Source organism: Pantherophis guttatus, chromosome 1 (assembly GCF_059756535.1).
Source record: "Pantherophis guttatus breed Tessera chromosome 1, ASM5975653v1, whole genome shotgun sequence".
NCBI lineage: Eukaryota > Metazoa > Chordata > Lepidosauria > Squamata > Colubridae > Pantherophis > Pantherophis guttatus.
The window spans coordinates 169,226,991-169,251,535 of NC_142063.1; the positions used below are offsets into that span (position 1 = coordinate 169,226,991).

The window sequence follows — 24,545 nt, forward strand, 5'->3', positions numbered from 1 at the left end:
GGCGGTGGCTACCCGGAGTTATTATTAAAACCCACATCTCTGCCCAGCCTGGAGACGCTGATCTTTCGCGTCTGTCGTCTTCTCTGCAGACCGGCGCCCGACGACCGACGGTGTGGGAAAATGACATGGCCGCAACTTGGTAAGATTTTATTGAAACTAGATTTGGTGTTGCACTCAGAAGATCATAACGGCTAACCAGATAAGCAAGACACCCAAATCGGAGTCTCCCTTAAGTTGCCCTTGTGCAAGTAGTAGACGACTCTGCACTCATTTGAAATTCATGGTTAATTAGAGGTATTTACTGATAGATCCATCGTTCTGTCAAACGCCTCTTAACGTTTTTTGAGTTCATGCCCTCAATCTATAGAGCTGCTCTCATTCACATAGCATACTAAACCAGAATCAAACTAACAACATTTAAGGCTCAGGCAGAAGAGGTTGAGACCAGTTTATAGTGAAGCATGGTATCATGAAGCATTCCCTTACCTATGAAGTGTATTGTCATATATTGTAAGAATTGCACTATGATCCTATGGATAATGTATGACTTAATATATTAAAAATATTTTTATTTTTGTTATCTTGGATTCATTTAGTTACCCTGTGTATTCAAGTGCCTTTTTCCAGGTTTTTTAGGTTCCAATGCAAGCCAGTCTATCCAAGCCAGTCTATTCTAATTGTTTATGTTTATGTACTTGCATCTTGAAAGAAGAAAAAAACTCTGTTCTTCTTTAAATATAGCAAAAGCACACTGCTGATTTAACAGTCTTTAAATTATTAGGCAAAGGTATGAACGTTGTTTAGCTTTTAATCCTAAAGTATATAGATAAAACATAAAAACCCCAGCATTTTGAATTTGGTAACGGCCTATATAATTTACAGAGCACTTTCATATATGCACATGAATTACTCAAATCTGAAAGGTTCACATCAGAACTAGTCCTAGCAGCAAATTACTGTTAGAAATCATTCCATTTTGGGGGGATAGGTGCATAAGCCTTTATAATTTAGAACATCTGTGGAAGTATTTTCTAGAAGTTTATATATCATGTGTAATGAATGGAATGCCCTTGAATTAGTGAAATGTGCAAAATTTATTTCTTAAATCTTCAACCTGTAGCTTCTGAATTTTCTTTTTGTGGCACTTGAAACTAATTTACCTGCCAAAAATCAATAGCAATTTCCTACTATTCCAAGGTGGAAATTCAGTGGAAACAGAAGTATAAATCCTGTAAGATGCTTCAAATATTTTACAAAAATCCATAGTCTAAGCAAAAATGTAAAATCCTAGCCTAAGCTGTATACATGGCACAATCCAGGCTGTTTTGCATTATGTCCCATATTAACTCCATTTTTTCCAATAGATCATTTATTCCTATTTTAGGATGTAAAATGAACTATATTTTAGCATGCTCTCTGAAAAATTGATTTCAATATTTAAAGTTAATATTGTCTGTCCATAATTGAAGAAAAGCAATCCAACTTGACAAAATCCTAAAATTAATACTGTAAATGCAGTTCACACATATCCTTTCAAAAATGGGGAAATTATAGAAAATTGCTTTTTAAAAATCCTGAAAATCCTAAATTTATAAAAAGATTTGACAGTCTAACCTGCACAATTATTGAAAGCATAAGACTTTTTATAAAATGTCCATAATGTTTTTATGCTTCTGCTGTAATCTAGTCTTCTGGTATGTACTACTAAAAGTCTTGTTCCTGTAACCTTTAACTGGGTGAAATGTATACCACAGGGTATAATTTTTGAATCAAGATATCTCAAATCAATTAGCTATCTGGAATCCATGACTCCTGTAGTATTGAAATTTGGCAAATGTTATAAAATATTTTATGAAATAAAATTAACATAAAACAGTTTATGACATAGGACAAAATGTCATAAAACATTTCCTGTGTTGATGTTTGTGCTATACCAGGGTTGTCAAACTGGATTTCTTTGAGGGCCGGATCAGCATTGTAGTTCTCCGTGGGCCAGTGGTGGTGGGAGGGGCGGGAGGGGGACGGATGCTTCCTGCAGCCCCTTGCCAGCCAAAATGGAGCACAGGGGTCTGCGCACGGCCCCCCGGCTCCTCATTTTCACCTTCCGTGGCCCTCCTGCAGCACTCTGCCGGCTGTTTTCAGGGCTGTTTTCGGCCCGGTTTTCAGCCAGCAGAGTGCTTCAAGAGGCCATGGAGAGCGAAAATGAGGTGTGTGTGGGGGGGAGAGCACATGCAGCCCATTTTAGTTGCCAGAGGCATCGCAGACCAATCCTTTGGTATTTCCAGGCCGGCCCCATGGGCCGGATTTAAGCACCGCAGGCCTTGAGTTTGACACCCCTGTGCTAGACAGTTCATCAAGGAAGATACATTTCTGAATATATTCCAACTTTTCCAGTGAAGGCAGTACATTAAAAGTTCTTCATTGTTGAAGTCACAGGAATCTGGTGAGAAAATATCTCTGAAAGGATAGGTTGTCTAGTTTCTAATAAAAGTTTTACATAGATACACTATAGCCTAAAATACCTACCTAACAAGCATCCTCATATAGAATACTAGCTTTCTAGTATGTATTACATGGTACACCAGACTGTTCTTCTAGCAAAAGAGCGTGGCTTGGTGGGCGTGGCAGGGGAAGGATACTGCAAAAGATAGCTAATGAATCAAAATATCCGCTTGATTTAGTCTCCCTACACGTCTACAGGTGAAACTCGAAAAATTAGAATATCGTGCAAAAGTTCATTTATTTCAGTAATGCAACTTAAAAGGTGAAACTAATATATGAGATAAGACTCATTACATGCAAAGCGAGATAGTTCAAGCCTTGATTTGTCATAATTTTGATGATTATGGCTTACAGCTCATGAAAACCCCAAATTCACAATCTCAGAAAATTAGAATATTACATGAAATCAATAAAACAAGGATTGTACATAGAACAATATCGGACCTCTGAAAAGTATAAGCGTGCATATATACTCAGTACCTGGTTTGGGCCCCTTTTGCATCAATTACTGCCTCAATGCGGCGTGGCATGGATGCTATCAGCCTGTGGCACTGCTGAGGTGTTACGGAAGACCAGGATGCTTCAATAGCGGCCTTCAGCTCTTCTGCATTGCTTGGTCTCATGTCTCTCATCTTTCTCTTGACAATGCCCCATAGATTCTCTATGGGGTTCAGGTCAGGCAAGTTTGCTGGCCAATCAAGCACAGTAATCCCATGGTCATTGAACAAGTTTTGGTACTTTTGGCAGTGTGGGCAGGTGTCAAGTCCTGCTGGAAAATGAAGTCAGCATCCCCATAAAGCTCGTCTGTGGAAGGAAGCATGAAGTGCTCCAAAATCTCCTGGTAGACGGCTGTGTTGACCCTGGACTTAATGAAGCACAGTGGAACAACACCAGCAGATGACATGGCTCCCCAAATCAACACAGACTGTGGAAACTTCACACTGGACTTCAAGCATCTTGCAGTGTGTGCCTCTCCATTCTTCCTCCAGACTCTGGTTTTCAAATGAGATGCAAAAGTTGCTCTCATCAGAAAAGAGGACTTTGGACCACTGAGCAACAGACCAGTTCTTTTTTTCTTTAGCCCAGGTAAGACACTTCTGACGTCGTTTGTTGTTCAGGAGCGGCTTGACAAGAGGAATACGACATTTGAAGCCCATGTCCGGGATCCGTCTGTGTGTGGTGGCTCTTGATGCACTGACTCCAGCCTCAGTACACTCCTTGTGAAAGTCCCCAACACTTTTGAATGGCCTTTTCCTGACAATCCTCCAGGCTGCGGTCATCCCTGCTGCTTGTGCACCTTTTTCTTCCACACTTTTCCCTTCCACATAACCTTCTATTAATGTGCTTTGATACAGCACTTTGGGAACATCCAACTTCTTTTGCAGTTACCTTTTGAGGCTTTCCCTCCTTACGGAGGGTGTCAATGATGGTTTTCTGCACAACTGTCAGGTCAGCAGTCTTTCCCATGATTGTGATTCCTACTGAACCAGACTGAGAGACCATTTAAGGGCTCAGGAACCCTTTGCAGGTGTTATGGCTTACTTAGCTGATTAGAGTGGGACACTTTGAGCCTAGAATATTGAACCTTTTCACAATATTCTAATTTTCTGAGATTGTGAATTTGGGGTTTTCATGAGCTATAAACCATAATCATCAAAATTATGACAAATCAAGGTTTGAACTATCTCGCTTTGCATGTAGTGAGTCTATCTCATATATTAGTTTCACCTTTTAAGTTGCATTACTGAAATAAATGAACTTTTGCACGATATTCTAATTTTTTGAATTTCACCTGTATTACAAAGGATTCAAGGATATTTCTGCAAAGTCAGAGAAGAAAATGTTACTAAATGAATAAAAGGATAAATTCTTGTTACACAAACCACTTTTGTAACAGTGGACCATTACATACATACTACATGAGTTTTAATACTATTTGAATTTGTGAATACGTGAAACCTTAATATGACACAATGAAGCAGCAAAAATTGATAGATTTATAGAAATAAATTTTACAAAGTTTAATTAGGAGTTATTTCTTAAATTAAATAAGCAGTTTAATTTTTTTTTAAAAAAACCTGAATTTAATTATTCAAAGACAAATTAGCCTCTGACAAGTATCCACAGCGTTCAGATACTTTTGAATATCAAAATATAGACAATCAGGAATGAACAAATACGATATTTTTTTTGTTTTTATCTTCTTCACTGGAAGTTGCATAAAATCCATAGAAAATAACTTGATTGAGAAAAATGATTTTGTATTGTATTATTGTAACATATAAATAGCATAATTACAAAATTCATTCAAATTAAATGTTTAAAAAGTATAAAAAATATTACATGCAAGTATAAATGACTGAAGCATCTTATGAAATTGAAGAAGTTGCCTATACTAAGAAGACACTTTAGCTTCTTTGTCCGGGAGGGGATATTCTTCTAATTCACCATTAAACATCAGCTCTACAAGAAAAAAACAAAGTATCATAGGATACTAAAATATATTGGAAAATATATGTACAATAAAGTCCATAAAAATAATTCCTCCATTTCCTCCTTCCACCAGGATACAGATAGTCCTTGAGTTACAACCGTTCATTTAATGACCATTCAAAGTTACAACAGCCTTCAAAAAAAGTGACTTAGTCACTTTTTCAAGCTTACAATCATTACAGTCATTGATCATGGTCATATGATCAAAATTAAGATCCTTGGCAACTGACTCACATTTATGACGGTAGCAGTGTCCCAGAGTCATGTGATCACCTTTTGCGACCTTCTGACAAGCAAAGTCAATGGGGAGGCCAGATTCACGTAACAACTGTGTTATTAACTTAATGATTCACTTAACTGTGGTAAGAAAAGTCATAATCCACTTAATAAATGTTTCACTTAGCAACAAATTTTGGGCTCTTGTAGTAACTTGAGGTCTACCTATACATGGTCTTCTAAAAGTATTACAGCTGGGGAATAGGTTGCAAGCTCATGGGAAGTGGGAAAGAAACCTTAGCATCAGGATTCCCTATTTGCATATCTACCATATTTTTCGGAATATAAGACACACCTTTTTCTCCCCTAAAAGAGGGTGAAAATTTGGGTGTGTCTTATACATTGAATGTAGCCTCGCTCTCTGTTTGAGAGGCTGAAAAAAAGCCTCTGACATGGAGGTCTCAGAAGCTGAAAAAAGCCTCTGAAACCTCCATTTGAGAGGCTGAAAAAAGCCTCTGAAACCTCTGTTTGAGAGGCTGAAAAAAAAGCCTCTGAAACGGAGGTTTGAGAGGCTGAAAAAAAAGCAAGGTGCAGAGCTCACAACCAATGAACCTGTTGCTAAAGTTCACCACTGGGAGCAGCTGATTGGGGGTATTCTAGGAGGTGGATCCACCCTAATCAGCTTTTTTCTTATTTTCCTCCCCAAAAACTAAGGTGCGTCGTATACTCCAGTGCATAGTCCGAAAAATATAGTAACTCCTTCAGATTATTGCACATATAAAATTCTCTTCTGCAAACTGAAAAAGATACCACTCAGCATTCTAAGGTTCCTTAAAATTATTAACATTTTACTCTCAATATATCTGCCAGTACAACAAGGGAATGACACTTGTTAAATGTTTTAAGTGTCAGAAGTGTCACAATTAAAATAAGCATACTATACAGCATAAAATTTAAAATATAAAATACAAGATTAAGATATGTACTTGTTAAATACTTTTATAGGAACAGTCAAGCTGAGATACCGAATTCTATTTATTGCAGGACAATCCCTTAATTTAATTTATCTAGTCATTTTGCAATACTGCTGTCTCTTCAAATATATTCTCTTATTCTTCTTTAACACTGTTATCTGCTGCTCCTTTCCAGGTGACTAATTATTGAAATTACAGCCATACTGTCTCCCTTTTCCTAGTAACTTCCTTGATCTAAAATTGTTTAGGAAAGAATCAGCAATTTGCCATTCAGATAATCTATTAAGGAGATGCACATATTCTAATGGATTACAATCTATCTTCTTATATACCTTCACTATGATCCAAATGTGGCCGGAATGACAAAAAGAACCAGGAGATCCCAACAAGAATAGCTATCACAAGATTAACCACAATCCAAGGCTGAATAACCTCTTTTTCTTCATCTGAAATCCTGGGTGGGGATGGGGAGTGGGAGAGAGGAGAATCATATGTATTTATTAGTTATGAACACTTCAATTGTATCTGTATAATCATATAGTAAAGATATGCTTAAATTAACTGTCTTTTAAAAAAGAAAAAAGTCCATAATTCTTACCAAAGGCTACCATTTTCTAAAGGTGGTATGTACAAGTTGATCCTGTCACTTGTCATTTGTTGGCTCAGAGACAAAATAAGAGCAGCAAAATACACTGAAAGAAACCAATAATGTTTATTATTGGGATACTCCAGTTTTTTAGAATAGAGTTAACAACACATTAACCTGTCTGATCCTTATGTTTGTTCCATCAATCTGATTCATCAGAGTACAGGTAGTCCTCAATTTATGACCACAATTGAGCCCATTTATGTTGTTAAGTGAGACATTTGTTAAGTGAGTTTTGCCCCATTTTATGATGTTTCTTGTCCCAGTTAAGTGAATCACTGCAGTTGATAAATTAGTAACATGGTTGTTAAGTGAATATGGCTTCCCCATTGACTTTGCTTGTCAAAAGGTTGCAAAAGGAATCACATGTCCCAAGGTCATGTGATTCCTTTTGCAACCTTTTGACAAGCAAAGTCAATGGGGAAGCCATATTCACTTAACAACCATGTTACTAATTTATCAACTACAGTGATTCACTTAACTGGGACTCTATATACAGTATGAGTCAGTTGCCAAGCATCTGAATTTTGATCACAGGATCATTGGGATGCTACAAAGGTTATAAGTGTGAAAAATTGTCATAAGTCACTTTTTTCAGTGCCATTGTAATTTTGAACAGTCATTAAAAGTCAAGGTCTATCTATAGTAATAGCTAATTACATATCATTCATTTACATCAATATTCAAATTCATTACTTTTCCAGCACAGAAAATATTCCGGCCAACTTTATTTAAATATTCAAGTAGAAGAAGCAGTAAATCCATGCATGTTAGCATTGCTAAAAGAATCAGGTTTTCAAAACTGTGAAAATGATTACACTATTGCCACAACCTCCCAAATTCTTTGTTCACTGCCTAGATTTTCCCTTTCAGGAATTCCAAAGAAACAAAACACTGATAGCATTCAGTCTGCTCTTTTCTGCCCTATGTCAGAAAATAAGCTTGCTGCTACTAGTAGTCTATTCAGGGAACAGATACAGAAGAGAAGTGTGAGATACAAATCTGCAGAATTATCAGATTATTACTTGATAAATAATTATATAACCAGTTTAGAGCCTCCCACCATTACTTTAATTTAACAAAGTATTGTGATAGTCCTTATGGAAATGGTTGCCTTTTTACAATACACAACAAAAACAGTTACATGAAAACAAAAGAACAAGGCCATAAGATCAGGAATGAAAATATAATTAAGACATAAACTTGAGTAATTAGCTAATGTTTTTTGGTCAGCTAATGCTGCTTACTCACTGAAAGAGGCAATTGCTGCTGGGTCCAATGTAAGAAAACTACGTACTGCCACTGCTGCTTTAGCCAAATCGATTCTGAACAATAAGTATGAAATGGATTTAATTAAAAGTAGCCACTAAATGGTTGACTTAGTTCTGCTATATCTCTGAAGAAATTATCCACTGATGTTAAGGAAATAAGATATCTTTTAAAACCTTGATCTAATGGGCCAATTATTTCATCAGAGTAATTAACCTACGTTGGTATCATTGGTTAAACTAGATGCCCCCGGTTCAGAAATATTGATAACAAAAGTTTATAATAAAAGAATAAAGAATTTCAAAAGTAGGAAGTATAAGCAACTAGCAGAACACAATGCAAATCTTTCTGGCTTGAGAATAGTTTTCATACTGTTTTAAGATGTTAAATCTTAAAAATCATTAGAAAAAATCTGATGGGCCAACTTATACTGCACTGCTACAATTATAAATATTAAGATTTTAAGCTATTAATCATTTTTTTCAATTAATAGGATAACTTCACAATGAATCATAGCATTGTCATCAAGACAGAGGAACGCACAAATACTTATACCTGTCAAAAGCTGAAATGGTACTAATTGTAAGTAGAAAATAAAGGAGGCATTGAGCAGGATATGCCAAAGTCTTGTACTGCTGTAGCAAGTTTGAAAGAGTTGAAAATTGATTTCCTGCCAGAACATAAATCACTATGATGTTCCACACAGCATAGCCAGCGAGAAAGCCGTGAGTAAAAAATCCAATTACTCTAATAAAAGAAAGCATATTAACAAAAAATTAAACTTGTACAATTCTTACAGAGTTAAATGTTCAGAATGTCAGATTTACAATAACTTTTATGTCCACCATCTTAAATTGTTTCTAGTTACCGTATTTTTCAGACTATAAAACGCACCCCCCCCCCCAAAAAAAGTGGGTGGAAATGTCTGTGTGTTTTATAGAGTGAATACGGGCCTGTTTTTAGCCTCCCAAACCCTCTGTGGGTCCCGTTTTTGCCCTCCCCAGCGTCCAGAAGCACTCTGCAGGCTAAAAACGGGCCATTATTTGGCCTCCCAAACCCTCCGCAGGTCTTGTTTCTGCCTTCCCCGGTGTTCAGAAGTACTCTGCAGGCTAAAAACAGGCCCGTTTTTGGCCTCCCAAATCCTCCATGCATCCCGTTTTTGTCCTCCCCAGCATCCAGAAGCACTCTGCAGGTGTTTTTGGCCTTCGGAGGCCTCTGCAGGTCGGGGAGGGCAAAAATGGGGTGCACAGAGGGTTTGGGAGGCCAAAAACAGGCCCTCCCTGGCATCCAGAAGCCGCCCAGCCCAGGCCTGTTTTTGGCCAGCAGAATGCTTCTGGATGCCAGGGAGGGCAAAAATGGGACGCACGGAGGCCAAAAACTATTTTTTTTTCTTGTCTTCCTTCTCTAAACCTAGGTGTGTCTTATAGTCCAGTACAATGTTATAGTCCAAAAAATATGGCAATTAGAGTCAGAATTCCCTAAATTCGGAATTTAATGAATTAAATTCAAATTCTAGCCTTTGAATTTGCCTAGTCAGTAGTAGTTTTCATCTATGCAATAGGGACTTTTGAATTCAGGTTCCAAGTTATTAACCTGTATTAAAGTTATTCAAGTCACAGAGGGGAATGTTCAAAACCAAAATATTTTAGTTAATAATCTCTATTAAAATATTGTTTGTGGGTGGCAAATAACATTTATAAGAAATAATTACAAGTGGAGGCCAATCGTTATATCAATTACTGTCATTCTTTGAAGGAATTACCAGGTTGTTAATTGTTATGGAAGACCATTTATTTAATTTGACTGAACTCACTAGGCAGAATATTACAGTGATTATGCAAGCATCACACATTAAAACTTTCAGACAAATATCCCAAGATGGACAAATGGGAAGAATTAAGATGCAGTGGAAGTGTGTTTCTTATGATGGGATTCTGTTAATATATTCTGAAACAGAACTTCTTGTAAATAGAGAGGGGCTCCACATAGCTCTAAAGTAAAGTTAATTGATTGCTAAGCAGATGCTCACCTGCATTATGAAGTGAAATCTTAGGGAGTTTGCTAAATAATTGCATCTTAGTGAATCAACATTTCACATGGGCATGAGACCAAGACAGAGAGAAAGATGGTGGAAAGAAAGAGAATCTGATTACAAAGTCAGGAGTAGCCATTACTGGACATCAGAGCCTGAGTGGCGTAGGAGGCTAATGCCTCCTAAGGCAGCATTTAACATCCAGCTGCCTGCAATTACTGCGAGTTCAATTCTCACCAGGCTCAAGGTCGACTCAGCCTTCCATCCTTTCTAAGGTGGGTAAATTGAGGACCCAGTTTGTGGGGGCAATAAGCTGACTTTGTATAAATATACAAAAGTATGAAGGCTATTGCTTAACGCATTGTAAGCCGCCCTGAGTCTCCGGAGAAGGGCGGCATATAAATCAAATTTAAAAAAAATAATTTAATCACTTGTTCATTTTTAATGTCAATAGTGGGAATAATTTCATACCTAAAACCACGATGAACTGAAAGTGCCACATCCTTAGTAGTCCAGGAAGCCTTTATATCCATAAACACTTGAACATGTTCAGTAGTTTTAATCAAATCCTTGCGGTCTGTGGCCTGAAAACGCCCTTAGAAAAGAAAAGAAATGTAAGTGCTTGTAAGAAAAATATTGTTACAACTTCCGATTACTATACTTGTTCATAAAAATTTATGAAACTTTTTGGTTAGAGTATAAATTGAGACTACATACATAATATCACATATACATACTTTTCTATTACAAACTCATTGCTGCTCTTACTGTATATTAGGAATGTCATCTGAAAGCAAACCCCACTGACTTCAGTGAAACATGACTATTTACAAGATGAATATTTGGTGGTACTTAATTTCCTACAGTCACCAGAAGCCCTCTTTTCAGCCTAATAGACAAATTCTTAACACTTTGGTTCTACTAATCTCAGCCATCGTTAAAAAAAAAATTATTATATTACATTTCTACACCACCCATCTCATCTATGAGAGAATCCTAAATATGAGATAATATTATTTCTCTATATAAATAAAAATAAGTAGCTCTAGGTGGTTTACAAAAACAATATATTCTTCAAATTTTCTTAGAGCTTCATGATGTCAGACTATACTATTTCTAACAGCAGGAGCATTATAATGCATTAAGTGCAGAACGATATGCCTCAAGAATTCTGCAAATTTCTTCAAAAGAAAATGAAATGGCACAAAGGCAAATTCGCTAAATCAGATTTTTAAATTTTCTAAAAAGTCAACAATGACTTTTAGGATGAGTTCCTGCACTTTTTAAAATTAAGTGATGCCAAGGGTTGTCTGATGGCACAGATACTTCATGTAAGCTTTGTATGAGTTTTAATATGATATATATATTAAAATTATAAACTGCCAGAGTTACTAAGTGGCCTTGAAATTGATTAAATAAATAGACATAATCTGGATAAAGAAAGTAATTCCTACAAGGTGAGATGGGAATTGTCATCATTTATTTGTTTCAAATATACTAACATTTTGTTGTAAAACAAATTACTTACGATTTTTTTCAACAAACACTTTGCTAATAGGTTGGCTAACTCCAGTTGGAACAGAAAACACAGAACGTTGTTCTGTGCCTTTTACTTGCTCATCCTCAATTATATCTTCATCCTCCACACACAATTCACTGGAACTTTCTGCAGGCCGGGCTTTCCTAACATTATAGTAGTAAAGAAAAAAGAACAGTCATTTTCTTTTTTTAATGTTAATGACTCAGGGTATACCTGTGCCATATATTTGCTAGGATTGTGACACAATCTGCATTCAAAGAGGCGGTGAGTACATCACATCTTCTGGCAGCTGCTTAAATCAAGTTCATCTTTTCCTAAATTTGCAAACTGCTGATTCAGAAAAAGATGGAGTAGTTTTAAGGAACTGTTGAATCCTCCAAATCATCTTTCTCCCTTCAAATCCACAGAGCTATTATGTTTCTCAAAGGATAATCGATGCTCTTCTACTGTGATGGAATACAGAAAGAAGGTGGATTCATAGAATGGAAGAGGGTGCATTCCAGAGGAGTTAAAGCAACATAGTCCAGATTGGTGTGAGAGGAAGAAAGTGAAGACTAATATTTCACATTATAGATGCAAATAATAGAGTGCTTAGTCTGGCAAGATTTTGTCTATAGGCATGAAACAATAAAGAAAGTTTGGAAGAATTCATGTGACATTCTTGGTTTTGGGCCTGGCAACTAGAGTGAACCAGAAGTTGATCCAAAGTACTGTATATTCTCCCAGATCAGAAACTTATAGGAATCAATGTAAACATGATACACAATATTAAGAATGGCATATTGCATTTCACTCTGGCACTGTAAAAGAAAGAAGGAAAGAATGAAAAATTCTGGTTAACAGTAGAGACAGGGCTTGGCTACTTGAGCAATTGCCCGTCTTAGCATCTGCCCGGCCAATTTCATCTTGCAGAGTTGACATGCTTTGAGTAAATCTGTCAGCTTCCCCCCAAAAGCATTCTGAAATTCTACACACACACACACGTGTAGATAACTCAGATAAAAGATCATCAGCTTACTGTCAAACAACATACATTTATTTTTTATTTATTTATTTTTATTCAATTTATATACCGCCCTTCTCCTAGTGGACTCAGGGCGGTGCACAGCCAAAACTAAAATACATAACAATACAAAATTTAAAATTAATTAAAAGAATTATATACTTTGGCCCGAATTAAAACAATGCGAATTAAAACCCATTAACAAATTAAAACTAAACAATTAATAACCATTAAAAACTAAAAAAGGGGGCGGGGTTCACGCCAGCCCTGCTTGCTGGAAAAGAAGAGTTTTCAGGGCACGGCGAAAGACCCGGAGATCCGATATCCTTCTTATCTCCGGGGGCAAATCGTTCCAGAGGGCGGGAGCTGCCACAGAGAAGGCCCTCCCCCTGGGCGTCGCCAGCCGACATTGCCTGGCCGATGGCACCCTGAGGAGTTCCTCTCTGTGGGAGCGTACTGGTCAGTGGGAGGCTATCGGCGGCAGAAGGCGGTCCCGCAAATACCCAGGTCCTATGCCATGGAGCGCTTTAAAGGTGGTAACCAACACCTTGAAGCGCACCCGGAAGACCACTGGAAGCCAATGCAGCTCACGCAGGAGAGGTGTCACATGGGAGCAACCCCTCGCTCCCATAATCCCCCGCGCAGCCGCATTCTGCACCAGTTGGAGCCTCTGGGTACTCCTCAAGGGGAGCCCCATGTAGAGAGCATTGCAGTAGTCCAGGCGGGAAGTGACGAGTGCCTGAGTGACTGTGCGTAAGGAATCCCGATCCAGAAAGGGACGCAACTGGCGAATCAGGCGGACCTGATAAAAAGCCCCCCTGGCCACGGCCATCATATGCTCTTCTAAAGACAGCCATGCATCCAGGAGGACGCCCAAGTTGCGAGCCCTATCCGTGGGGGCCAATAACTCGCCCCCAATAGCCAGCGATGGCACCAGGTGGCTATATCGGGACGCCGGAAGCCACAGCCACTCGGTCTTGGAAGGGTTGAGTCGGAGCCTGTTATTCCCCATCCAGATCCGCACGGCCTCCAGGCACTGGGACATCACTTCAAGGGCATTGTTGGGATGGCCTGGGGTGGAGATGTACAGCTGCGTATCATCAGCGTACTGATGGAACTCCACCCCAAAGCCACGGATGATCTCACCCAGCGGCTTCACATAAATGTTGAACAGAAGGGGCGAGAGGACCGACCCCTGAGGCACCCCACAGACAAGGTGCCTCGGAGTCGACCTCTGCCCCCCTGCCAACACCGACTGCAACCGGTCAGAGAGATAGGAGGAGAACCACCGCAAAACAGTGCCCCCCACTCCCAACCCCTCCAACCCCTCCAACCAGCGCAGCAGGATACCATGGTCAATGGTATCAAAAGCCGCTGAGAGATCTAACAGGACCAGGACAGAGGAACAACCCCTATCCCGAGCCCTCCAGAGATCATCCACCAACGCGACCAATGCCGTTTCCGTGCTGTGCCCAGGCCTGAAGCCGGACTGGAGCAGATCCAGATAGACATTGAAAGCTTGTTACTTCAGAAAGAATGTAGAAATCAATCAAAAAGTCTCACTTTACTCTTTTCCATTGTTTACGAGTTACTGTTTCTTCCACTGGTGAAGGATCCATGTCATTTCCATTCTGTTCAGTAAATGATGTTTCAGATTCTGAAAATTTCAAATGGAAAACCAAGAAATTTGTGCTGGGTAAAAATATTATTTGTACCCTTAGTTCCAGAAGAGATGGCTACAAGAGCAAGCACTTCCTTTGCCAATAAGGTTTTATATAAATGGAGCTCCTTTTCTTCTTCACAAGAATAACTCTGTGAAGAAGGGATGCATGTACTGCTCCTTAATAGAAAGGTAGGAAATAAATATACTAAACATGTGTCAGGAATTCCAGAAACCACATAAAAAAAGTATTCAGTATATTTATTTCCTACCTTTCTATTAAGGAGCAGTACATGCATCTTTTCCCCAATAAATTTTCTCATGAGTAAATCAGGCAGGAACCCCACATGTATTGCCTTGAATTCCAAATAAAAAGTGAGATGTAATATAAATAACTCTGTAAGGTAGATTGTGCTAAGAGGTAATGATTTACACAAAGACGTGTTTACAAAACAGTATGTTTTATGAGTGAATTTGAGTTGGAGTATCTTCCTAGTCATATATCAACTGGGAAAACACAGTGACATTCTTAACAGTACAGCTGTAGTGCATTTCATAATAAAAATCTTTATTTTCATTATCATAAGATCAGGCACTTCAAGAGTGCCCAGCAACTAAAAATGTATTACTGCTGATTTTATTATTATTTTTACTGTGAGATACAGTATTGTAAGACACTGTGAGAAACCGTCAAGTATTGTGAGTACTTCCATAACCATGTCATGCAAAAAATGGTAAGGGAGTAATATAGTTGTACCTGTTTTGCTGGTTGCCTTTCCTTTTATTTTTAGCATTCCATGGAAACTAATAACAACACTGGTTATGTAAGCATGGGCATCTCATCAGCAATGAGCTGCAGTAAGCATTACCTGCTTCTCTTCTAATAGTCAGAACAGATGTTCAGCTTTACAATTCTTTAAGCCAAGAGAGGATGAGACATTGACTTGTTATATTATGCCTGAACAGTGACTGTCACATTAAATCTGTTCTAGTCACTGCACTCTAATGGAGATGACCAATTACAGGCTGTTTTGTATCTCATATAATTCTGAAAGATGATCAGCAGAACACTAGCATCTCAATTTCTCAACTGCTGCAAGGAGTCCTAGTTTAAGCAGATTATTTTGACTGGTTTCAGAGGAAGCTGCAGGGATAAGCCTGCCTTGGTAGACAAAATAATCTTTGATCGGGGAAAAGATCCCCAACTATCCTTGACTTCTCATTAACTTTCATTACCATCAACCATGACTTCCTTTTAAATTACTTTAAATATATTATTTATTGAAATATTTTCTATGATTCCATTCCTATCTGTCTAACGTGCTTAAAATAGTGTTGCTTGGACATAATTGCTCCATGAAAACTGGAATTCATGGTGTTCCTTGGGTTTCATATTATCTCCAGTGTCTACAATTCAGTGTCTTCAATGTCTACACATTGAAAGTTCATTAGGCATTTTAGATCAGTATATCCAATTTATTTCATTGCAACATCTTCAGGTAAGGGTGGAAGACACCTGAATGATTGCCTACAGTCAATAATAGGCTGTATGGGATAACAAACTGAAACAGGATAACCAGAATTGCTTAGTATGAATGAATCACAGTTTATGATTTTAGATTGGCTTCACATTTCTAGGAGATGATCTTTTCTCAGAGTGCTTCTGAATCTGGAGTGTTTTATCAACTTTGGCTGATACTTTCAGTTTTAATTTTACTTAGGGAAAATTGACATAAGAAGGTACTGCAGACACGGATATCATTCAGTCTTAACTATGGACAAGCTCTGGAAACTTCAGTTAATACAGAAATCAAGGACATAAAACTTCATATTATATCTATGTGGAAAGTTTTATATTGGCTGCTATTTCATTTCCAGATGTGATAAAGTACTGGTTATTACTTTTCAAGCCTTCTATGACTTTTAGCTTTCTAAATCTAAAAATATCTCTTTGATCAGGCCACATTTTAATATTCTTAGACTGAAATTTCATTTTTATTATAAACCATTTAAAAACATTTTTAACTATCAGCATATGCAGCCTAATTAATAATAATGATGCATTGGCTTGGCTTGGCTTGTATTCTCTGCTGAAATTATTTTTCAAAATTCTTCACATACCTAGAGGCACCTTCTTTTTCCTACGCTTCTTCTGAGGTGGAACATCCTGTACTTCAGGAGTCAGAGGCTCATTGCTTTCAGACACAGCAACTTGACCCATGTCATCTAAAATGGATTATGTGCCATCAAGTCAGTGTCGACTGTTAATAACCATAAAGACAGGCAGAAGTTATCTAAGAAGCACTGCTGAAAGGTAGTTTCAGTGCATCACAGGATGCTTCCGAGCCTTTGAAGACCTGCACAAAAAACCTTTGATCCTAGTTAGTTCTTGCTGAATTCTTCAAAGACTTTATTGGAACATTTTATATTTCACACAGTATTTACCAGCAAGTACGAACTGCATTAAAGTTAGGATGTTGTCAACTGCAGGTTAGTCCTACGGTTATGATGGTAATTGGGATTGCAACTGCTATTGCTAAGTGATATGACATAACACAACTTTTTTGCTAATTCATTAACCAAGGAACATGCTTGTGACCTCTTACCAACCTATCCATTGACTTTGCTTGTGGGAAGCTTGCAGGGAATGTCAGAAATCACAATTATGTGATCCAGTAGCCATTAGGATTTACTTTTGTACTACCTTTAGTTAGTTGTGTGTATATTGCTGGCAATGCAGTTGTTAGAATGCAGTATTGCAGGCTAACTCTGCCCACAGCTGGAGTTTGATTCTGACGGCCCCCAAAATTGACTTAGCTTTCCATCCTTCTGAGGTCAGTAAAATAAGGACCCAGGCTGTTGGAGGCAATATGCAAATAATGCTTGTACATTGTAAACAGCCTAGAGAGTTCTGTAAAGGGGCAATATGCAAGTCTAAGAACTATTGCTAGTGCTGTAATATAAACTGTCTCAGTAAACATAAAACTACTATTATTTATGAAACAATATTTGAAGACGTGAAGCATCCTTCATAGAGTACCTGGAGCTCAAGTAATAACTCTAATCCAGAATTAAGAAGCCAACAGATATAATGCCATTCATAAATTGCACTTTTAAATTCTCTATATTCTCTTCATCTAAACTTGCCTGCTTGGTTGTTAACTGAATCATCTTCTTACCTAATGAGTTTTTCTTGAGTTTTTTCTTTTTGGGCCGACTAAGAGGAATTTCATCTGCAAAACCAAAAGCCAAGAATTAGCTGGTCCCATAATAGTAAATATAGATTTTTATTATCTGTATAAATGCTTTAAGTACATTGTTCAAACTATTTCATGTGCACTATCTAATTGAGTATTTACAACTGTCCAATCACCTTAATGCTCACTCCCAGTTTGAAATTCCATGCTGCCTCTTTCCATTTTAACCACCTAAATATTTTAGAATCTTGGTTAACTCACTACCTTAAACTCTAGGTTATTTATGAATAAGTTAAAAGCATTAAGTCCAATGCAGTCCCTTGGGGAATGTCACTAGTTATATAACTCTTACTTTGTTGCCTTATCTTTATTCCTATGTTGCTTCCAGACTCAGGGTTGAACTGTGGAGTCCTTGGTGCTATCTGTGCTTGATGGTTTACTTGCAGATGCTTCATTAGCTAACTAGGCAACATCATTATAGGTAGCCCTCAACTTAAAGCCACAATTGGGGCCAGGACATCCATTGCTAAGCAAAGCAGTTAAGTGAGTTACATCCAATTTTATGACTGTTTTGTTGTGGTCATTTAATTAATCATACGGTCATTAAGCAAATCTGGCTTCCCCCATTGACTTTGGGTGGGTCATAAATGATGATCCCATGACCCCGGGATGCTGCAACCATCATAAATACATGTTAATTGCCTAGTTTCTGAAGTTTGTGATGGCTGGTTATCACTTTTTTTCAGCACTGTTGTAACTTTGAATGGTTATTACATGAATGGTTATAAATCGAGGACTATCTGTAGAGTTGGTGTGAGGTTTGCTCCCTGTTTATCTATAGTAACTTTCCCTGCCAGGGTTGGTGAGGTGCTTGGTAGCTCCTTTAACAGGTATTGCTTTCCGCTTGATTGTTTGTCTGATACTAATCATTACTTATCTGGATGTAGGCTACTGGAGACGATGTGTTCTGTCTTTTTGTTTCCTTAGTTTTTTTACTGTCTTTTTTGAATGGTGTATAAATGTGGTTTAGCTCTGCCTGTTGATTGCTGCTTTGTCTCAATGCCAAGTTTTCAGGAATTCCTTAGTGTTTTTGGATTCAGCTTTGCCGAGGATGCTTATAGTTTCCTAGTTGAAACTATGGTTGAGTGAGTCTCTTAATTATTGTGAGAGTAAGGGGTTTTCAGTCTTCTGATTGCTAATTGGTATTCATGGATGCACTGTGCTAGTCTTCTGCTTACCGATCCTACAGAGGGACTGTTACAGTTCTCACACTTTCTTCTTGGGCTACTGGGACTTTGGTTTACTTAAGATGTTTTAGAGGATTTTATTTGGTTATGTGCTAGAGTGATGCCATGTGGTTGTCACAGTCTGTTGGTTGTTTCTGAGATGGTTTTAGCAGTGTTATCCTTTTCATAGCTTGGGTTGGTTGTACTATAGTGGGTTGAATGGTCAAGGCACTCTTTGATAAAAACACTAGGGAATTCCTGGAAGCTTGACATCCACACAATTCATTCATCAATAGACACATAAAGATTAACCATATTTACATACCATTCAAAAAGCTAAGAAGGTGTAGTCTGGAGTTGCAGGAGTGGGAAGCTCGTTCTCAGAAGCTAATGAGACAGTGGAGCTTGGAATGTCTGGTAGGCAGGAAAAGAGCAAGGTTGGACCCACCCTAGCAATTCATGCAGTGTATTTATAGTTATTACAGATAATTGTTTGAGTCTGGCAAGATTCTGTTTGTAGGTAAGCAACAATAAAGGAATTACAGAAAGTCCTCGACTTATGACCACAACTGAGCCCAAAATTTTTGTTGTTAAATGAGACAGTTGTTAAGTGAATTTTACCCCATTTTATGACTTCCTTTTCACAGTTGTTAAGTGAATAACTGCAGTTGTTAAGTTAGTAACAAGGTTAAGTGAATTCTCCATTGACTTTGTCAGAAGGTCCCAAAAGGGGATCACATGACCCCAGGATACTGCAACTGCCATAAATATGAATCAGTTGCCAAGTGTCTGAATTCTGATCACGTGACAGTGGGGATGCTGCAATGGTCTTAAGTGTGAAAAACTGTCAAAAGTCACTTTTTTCAGCTTCATTGCAACTTTGAACAGTCACTAAATGAACTGTTGTAAGTCGAAGACTACCTGTACTGATAAATAACTCTGTGTGTTGTTCTTGGTTGTTTGGGTCTCACAAAAGTAAACAAAAAGACCAGAACACATCCTCTTCAGCAGCCAAAGTCCTAATAAGCAGGGATTAACACCAGACAAACAATCAAGCAGAAAACAATACCCTAATCAAAGCACTATCAAGGAGAAAACCATTTTCCTGTTAACACTGGTAGGACGAGTTATATATATAATCAAGGGGCACACCCCACACTCACTAGCACTGATGATATTTTAGCTAGTTAGATATGAAATACCTGCAAATAAAAAGCACCAAAGACTCTACAATTATAAATAATAAATAATGAATTCTGTCTATCTAATATCTACAAGTATATTCTAAAAATATGATCAAGTTGTAATAATAAAGACAACCATTATTGTTTTTGAAAACTATACCACTTTTAGCCACTGAAAACCAACTATATTTGTTAAATATTGGATGACTTAATTTGATTAAATTCTTATAGCTACCCATCTCATGTGACTCTGGACTACTCACAAGTTATATCAGCAAACTAATCAATGAATAAATTTAAAAAATGGGGAAAATGAATAGTACCCACCTTGTTCTCCACTTTGGATTAATATTTTCCAAATCAAGGTGACGTGAAATTGGAAATATAAAATAAAATAAAATTAATATTGAAATATATAATCCAATACATAATACTAAATTTGGAAAACATAATAAAATTCACCCATATAATAGTAATAGCTACAACAATGTTAAGGACTAATAGCTTCTTTGAAATTTCTTAATCTGCCCATTGTATTTTTGCAGAAAATTGAATTTTACCTTGGTACTGGAGGAAGAATCCGGGGTGGACGCTGCAATATATAAAAATATACAACTCAACATACATACATACATACATACATACATATATATAAACTTATTTTCGAATATCAGCAGATGTATATAAGACTGTAAACCTTGTTTAAAGTGAGTCACTAAACATTTACGGTATTTAAACAGATGTATAAAATTTAAATATATTACTGGAAGAATTCCAAAATGATTGCTTTTTACTTTCTGCTTCTAAACTTCTAAACTACTATTCTAGCAAAGTACATAAGATAATACATAATAAGCACAAAAAAAAAGTTTTTTTAAAAAAACTACAAACATCCATTTTTGAGCAGTAGCACTATTCATAACTAAGGCAGTCTCTGAGAAAAGCCTGCCTAATCACAATAATTTTCTTTGCTCCACTGAAATAAGCAATGCAATTGAATCAATGTGTAACTAGATATCTCACAAGATGTACACATTTCACAAAGCAGTCAAAAATTAATTCCTTTTATTGTTAAATGAACTGTGTTCTCTACCAGTGAAAACAATGAAATCAGATTTTTCATGGTGTAAATGAAATCAAAAGATGAATGAACCAAAAATGAAGCTAGAGACTCGGCATAGTTATCTTAATTTCTTTAAAAAAAACAAAAACATGACAGTTCACAACAGGACTCACCACTTGTTTCTTCCCCATATCCCTTAGTGAGGTTACATATGAACTAAGTCAGCCCCGACATATACCTACAATGACTCCTGCTAATTCTGTACTGTACTAAAAATAAACCTTCAGAACCAGGATTAGCTGGAAATGAACTTTTGCCCCGCCTAGTTTAGGGCTGGAGGGTGCTCTCATTAAAAGTCATTATTTTATTATGGATTGCCCTAGAGAAGTTGTTCTCAATGGCACCTGTTACACAAACCTATCATGTCTCTCAAAAATAAAGGGTCTGTTAACTCCTAGTGAAAGATAGGGAATAAATATGTAAAAAATTGAATTTAACATGTCTCTTCCAATTTCTTTTGGGAAAAAGTATTAATTCTGAAATAAAATTGCATGGATTAGTTTATACTAAAATGGAATTCTGTACACTACACTGAACTTGCTATCAGATTTATACATGATATGTTGAATTGATAGCCAAAGGTACTTAGCAATTCCCCTTAAGCAGTAATTCCTAAAAGACAGGGAGAGAAATTAAAGCCTAAAGAGGATGAGCATTAAAACTACTATAAGGCAACCTTCTTCAAGGTAAACAAGAAAGGAACACAAGAAGATCTGTCACTGGTCTTAGCTTATCTTCAAAACAACAACTTCCAGGCTGCCTTTTGAAGCAAGCAGCCTTCCTTACTGGCTTTAGTAAAATGTAGAAGAATCCTAAAAACTCAGGATTCCAAATTTCTTGATAAGATCTCACACCCCAATTCTAAACACTTCTCCCGCTTCTGGAGAGCGATGAAGGCTTTCTCCTTCCAATGGTGATATTACAGTGCAGGAAATTGCTGCGATGTAAGGTGCACCCTGAATTCGGGCACAGAATTGGGTTGCCGGAGACCCAAAGGGGAAGTTCAAGATAGGTTGACCAAAGAAACTGAAGGAGAACGGAGGATGCTTTAAGGTGCGCGAAAAATGTTCCTCCCGACTTCGTTTTAACAAACCCGAATTATTTTGAAAACACCGTAAAATGGACATATTGTGGGATTACAAGTATGAACCTTCACAGCCATGTGCGGATTATCCAGGGTGGATTTCTTCATCGAACAACGAACGTTTCAATGCGAGTCCTACGTGCGGAAAATAACACCCAGTCGAGAACAACAACAGGCGGCCAGCTTTGCAACCAAAGCACGCAATAACGTTTCCAAATAATACCAAAAAATTTACGATGCAAACACTGCCGTGCATTTATTTCGAAGAGGACCTAAACTGGGGCGATTGTGAGCACCAACAATCCTCCGCAACAACTACCGCCAGTTTAAGAAAACCACAAATCTGAGCGATGCTAAAATTACACTTTCTGCCAAGCCCGATTTTAACAGGGATGCATCCTCAGGAACCACACCGCGAACAGCACGATCGCCATAGCGCGGGGGCTCCGACGGCAAACAGTCTCCCTCACCGGGCGGACCCCTTCCATCCTCTCCCGCAGCCTAGGCGTCCGAGGCAACCTCCCCACAGCAACCGAAAGCGCGCCCTTCTCCCAGAGGCTCCTGCTGCAGACGCCCAGGGAAGAGGAGGGGAGCCGGCGGCGCCATTTCCGGGTGGGGAGGCTGCGCTTGTCTCGTCGTTCCCGCTGCTGAGCTCTGCGAGTTCCCGGCTTTCTGATACTCTTCAGAGCATTGCGGTGGTTGATGAGCTGCATAGTAGGCTGCGAGGAAAAGAAATCATTTTCTTTTCACTAGGTTTTATATACTGTATCGAACTGATGATCCCAGTCCTTACCTTACCTTACCTTACCTTATCTTGTGAGATCACCTGGTTTTGTGCAAAGTAAAGCTGTTGTAGACCACACGGTGAACCTAACTAGCTGTGTCTATATGTGCAATAATATAATTATATCGAACTTCAACAAGTTTACACGTAATAAGCTTTTTTTTTTAAGTGTTGGTTTTAACTAATCTTACAGAACTTTGGATTTGTTGGTGTTTTATATTTAGAATGTCAACCACTCGAAGACCATTGTGAGTAAGCTTTATTAAGGAGAATACAAATATTTTGTTAGGTGAAATATTTGCAAATTGGATGGGAGTCACTCTCCTGGCAGAATACACTGGACAAAGAAATTTGAAGTTGTATATTTCTTTATTTGAAGTTGTATATTTCTTTACTACAGATCTGTACAAAAATGGAATGTTAAATCAGTTTTATATGGATGCTATCTCTTGTAAGTTTTATTGCTTATGTGCCTTTCTCATCTTGACCTAATGGCAGCTTATTGCACAAGTTTGTAAGCAATAATTTCTAAAAAGAAATTCAACTTCGGTGATTAATGCAGATCTATTTCCACATGAGTTCAGGACACCTCTATGGAGACCATAATCCTTTGTACAGCTGAGAAGCAGATTCACTGAATGTAGTGAAACCGCATTCTGGATGGGATAGAATTGCACTATAAATTCTAAGACTGAATCTATATAATGGTAGCAATTATCCTAATTCAAGAGAATCATAAGTGTTCAGTATTATTTTTTAAACCACTCTCCCCCAATGTAATAACTACAGATGTAATGAATTACCAATCCCCCCATTTTATGGCTTTGGTTGCCAGGAATTGTGAAATTTGTAATGAAATAAAATGACAAGGTATTTAAATTTGAACTATTTTACACTATCCTATATATTTATGAAAATAATTGATAACCTGACTTCCAAATGGCAGTCTTTCCAAGGTGGCTGGTATAATTTAAACCAGTGTAATTGCAAAAGAAAAATTCAAAAAGCTTACAGACTGGGTGGAAGAAAGGATGTACAACTCAGCAGACTTAAACACTTATTTACTTTTTATTTATCTTCCATTACTAGTATTACCAGGGTTGACATTTCTAGGAATTCATAAACCTACAAAAATCAATAAAAGCACATCATAACACTCATTATAAATCATATAATATCTAAGGTGGTAGGCAAAGTGAATATTAATCCCCAAGACTTGTTGAAAACCCATCTTTTAAAAGTTTTCAAGATGATTTAAATTTCCTGATCGATATTTTCTATGCCAGTTTTATTTATACATTGCTTTTAGCTTTGGAAGTTTACTTAAAACTAATAAAAACAAAATTAAACAAATTACCATATCAATATTAATAATCCATTAAAAAATTATGAGAAATTAAATATAGCTAATATTTTAGTGTTTTATCACTAAGGGTCACTGGTTTACTGATAATCACTTTAACACTTAATGGTCTAATAAATCAAGCTTGAAGCCCTAATTATAGACTGAATTTGAGAAGTGATATATTCCCAAAATCTTCATCCATCATAATATAAAGTTAATTATATTAATTATAATTATATTAATTTTAAACATAGAGTTCCTTCTTAA

General features: G+C 37.5%; 1 protein-coding gene and 1 long non-coding RNA gene across 7 annotated transcripts; one reads left to right on the forward strand and one right to left on the reverse strand.

The window, feature by feature from the left end:
- Position 1: 1 nt before the first annotated feature.
- Positions 2 to 12,319, forward strand: LOC132710815 (uncharacterized). Its single transcript, XR_015731961.1, has 3 exons — positions 2 to 139; positions 8,594 to 8,825; positions 12,080 to 12,319. It is a non-coding gene; the product is annotated as an uncharacterized LOC132710815 (long non-coding RNA).
- Positions 4,564 to 23,813, reverse strand: TMEM237 (transmembrane protein 237). Of its 6 annotated transcripts, none has more exons than XM_034430830.3 (13): positions 22,620 to 22,730; positions 20,503 to 20,534; positions 20,270 to 20,280; positions 17,515 to 17,568; positions 16,457 to 16,561; positions 14,239 to 14,332; positions 11,661 to 11,815; positions 10,604 to 10,727; positions 8,656 to 8,847; positions 8,083 to 8,156; positions 6,784 to 6,877; positions 6,518 to 6,639; positions 4,564 to 4,965 (listed from the first exon to the last, which is right to left on the reverse strand). In XM_034430830.3, the coding sequence occupies exons 1-13, from the start codon at positions 22,635 to 22,637 to the stop codon at positions 4,898 to 4,900; spliced, it is 1,143 nt and encodes a 380-aa protein (XP_034286721.1). In that variant the 5' UTR covers positions 22,638 to 22,730; the 3' UTR covers positions 4,564 to 4,897. The 6 variants fall into 6 exon arrangements, with proteins under 6 accessions (XP_034286721.1, XP_087741194.1, XP_087741195.1 ...); XM_087885068.1 differs by lacking the exon at positions 22,620 to 22,730 and adding an exon at positions 21,179 to 21,295; XM_087885069.1 differs by lacking the exon at positions 20,270 to 20,280 and having other exon boundaries at positions 21,179 to 22,740.
- Positions 23,814 to 24,545: the final 732 nt, after the last annotated feature.

Excerpts from the sequence above, each read along its gene's own strand:
- TMEM237 (XM_087885066.1), bottom strand. The coding sequence starts at position 22,862 with ATGCAGCTCATCAACCACCGCAATGCTCTGAAGAGTATCAGAAAGCCG. Across the intron at positions 10,728-11,660 it reads AGTGTTTGTTGAAAAAAATC|GGCGTTTTCAGGCCACAGAC; the intron begins GTAAGTAATTTG and ends TTCTTTTCTAAG. Across the intron at positions 8,848-10,603 it reads TCAGTTCATCGTGGTTTTAG|AGTAATTGGATTTTTTACTC; the intron begins GTATGAAATTAT and ends TTCTTTTATTAG.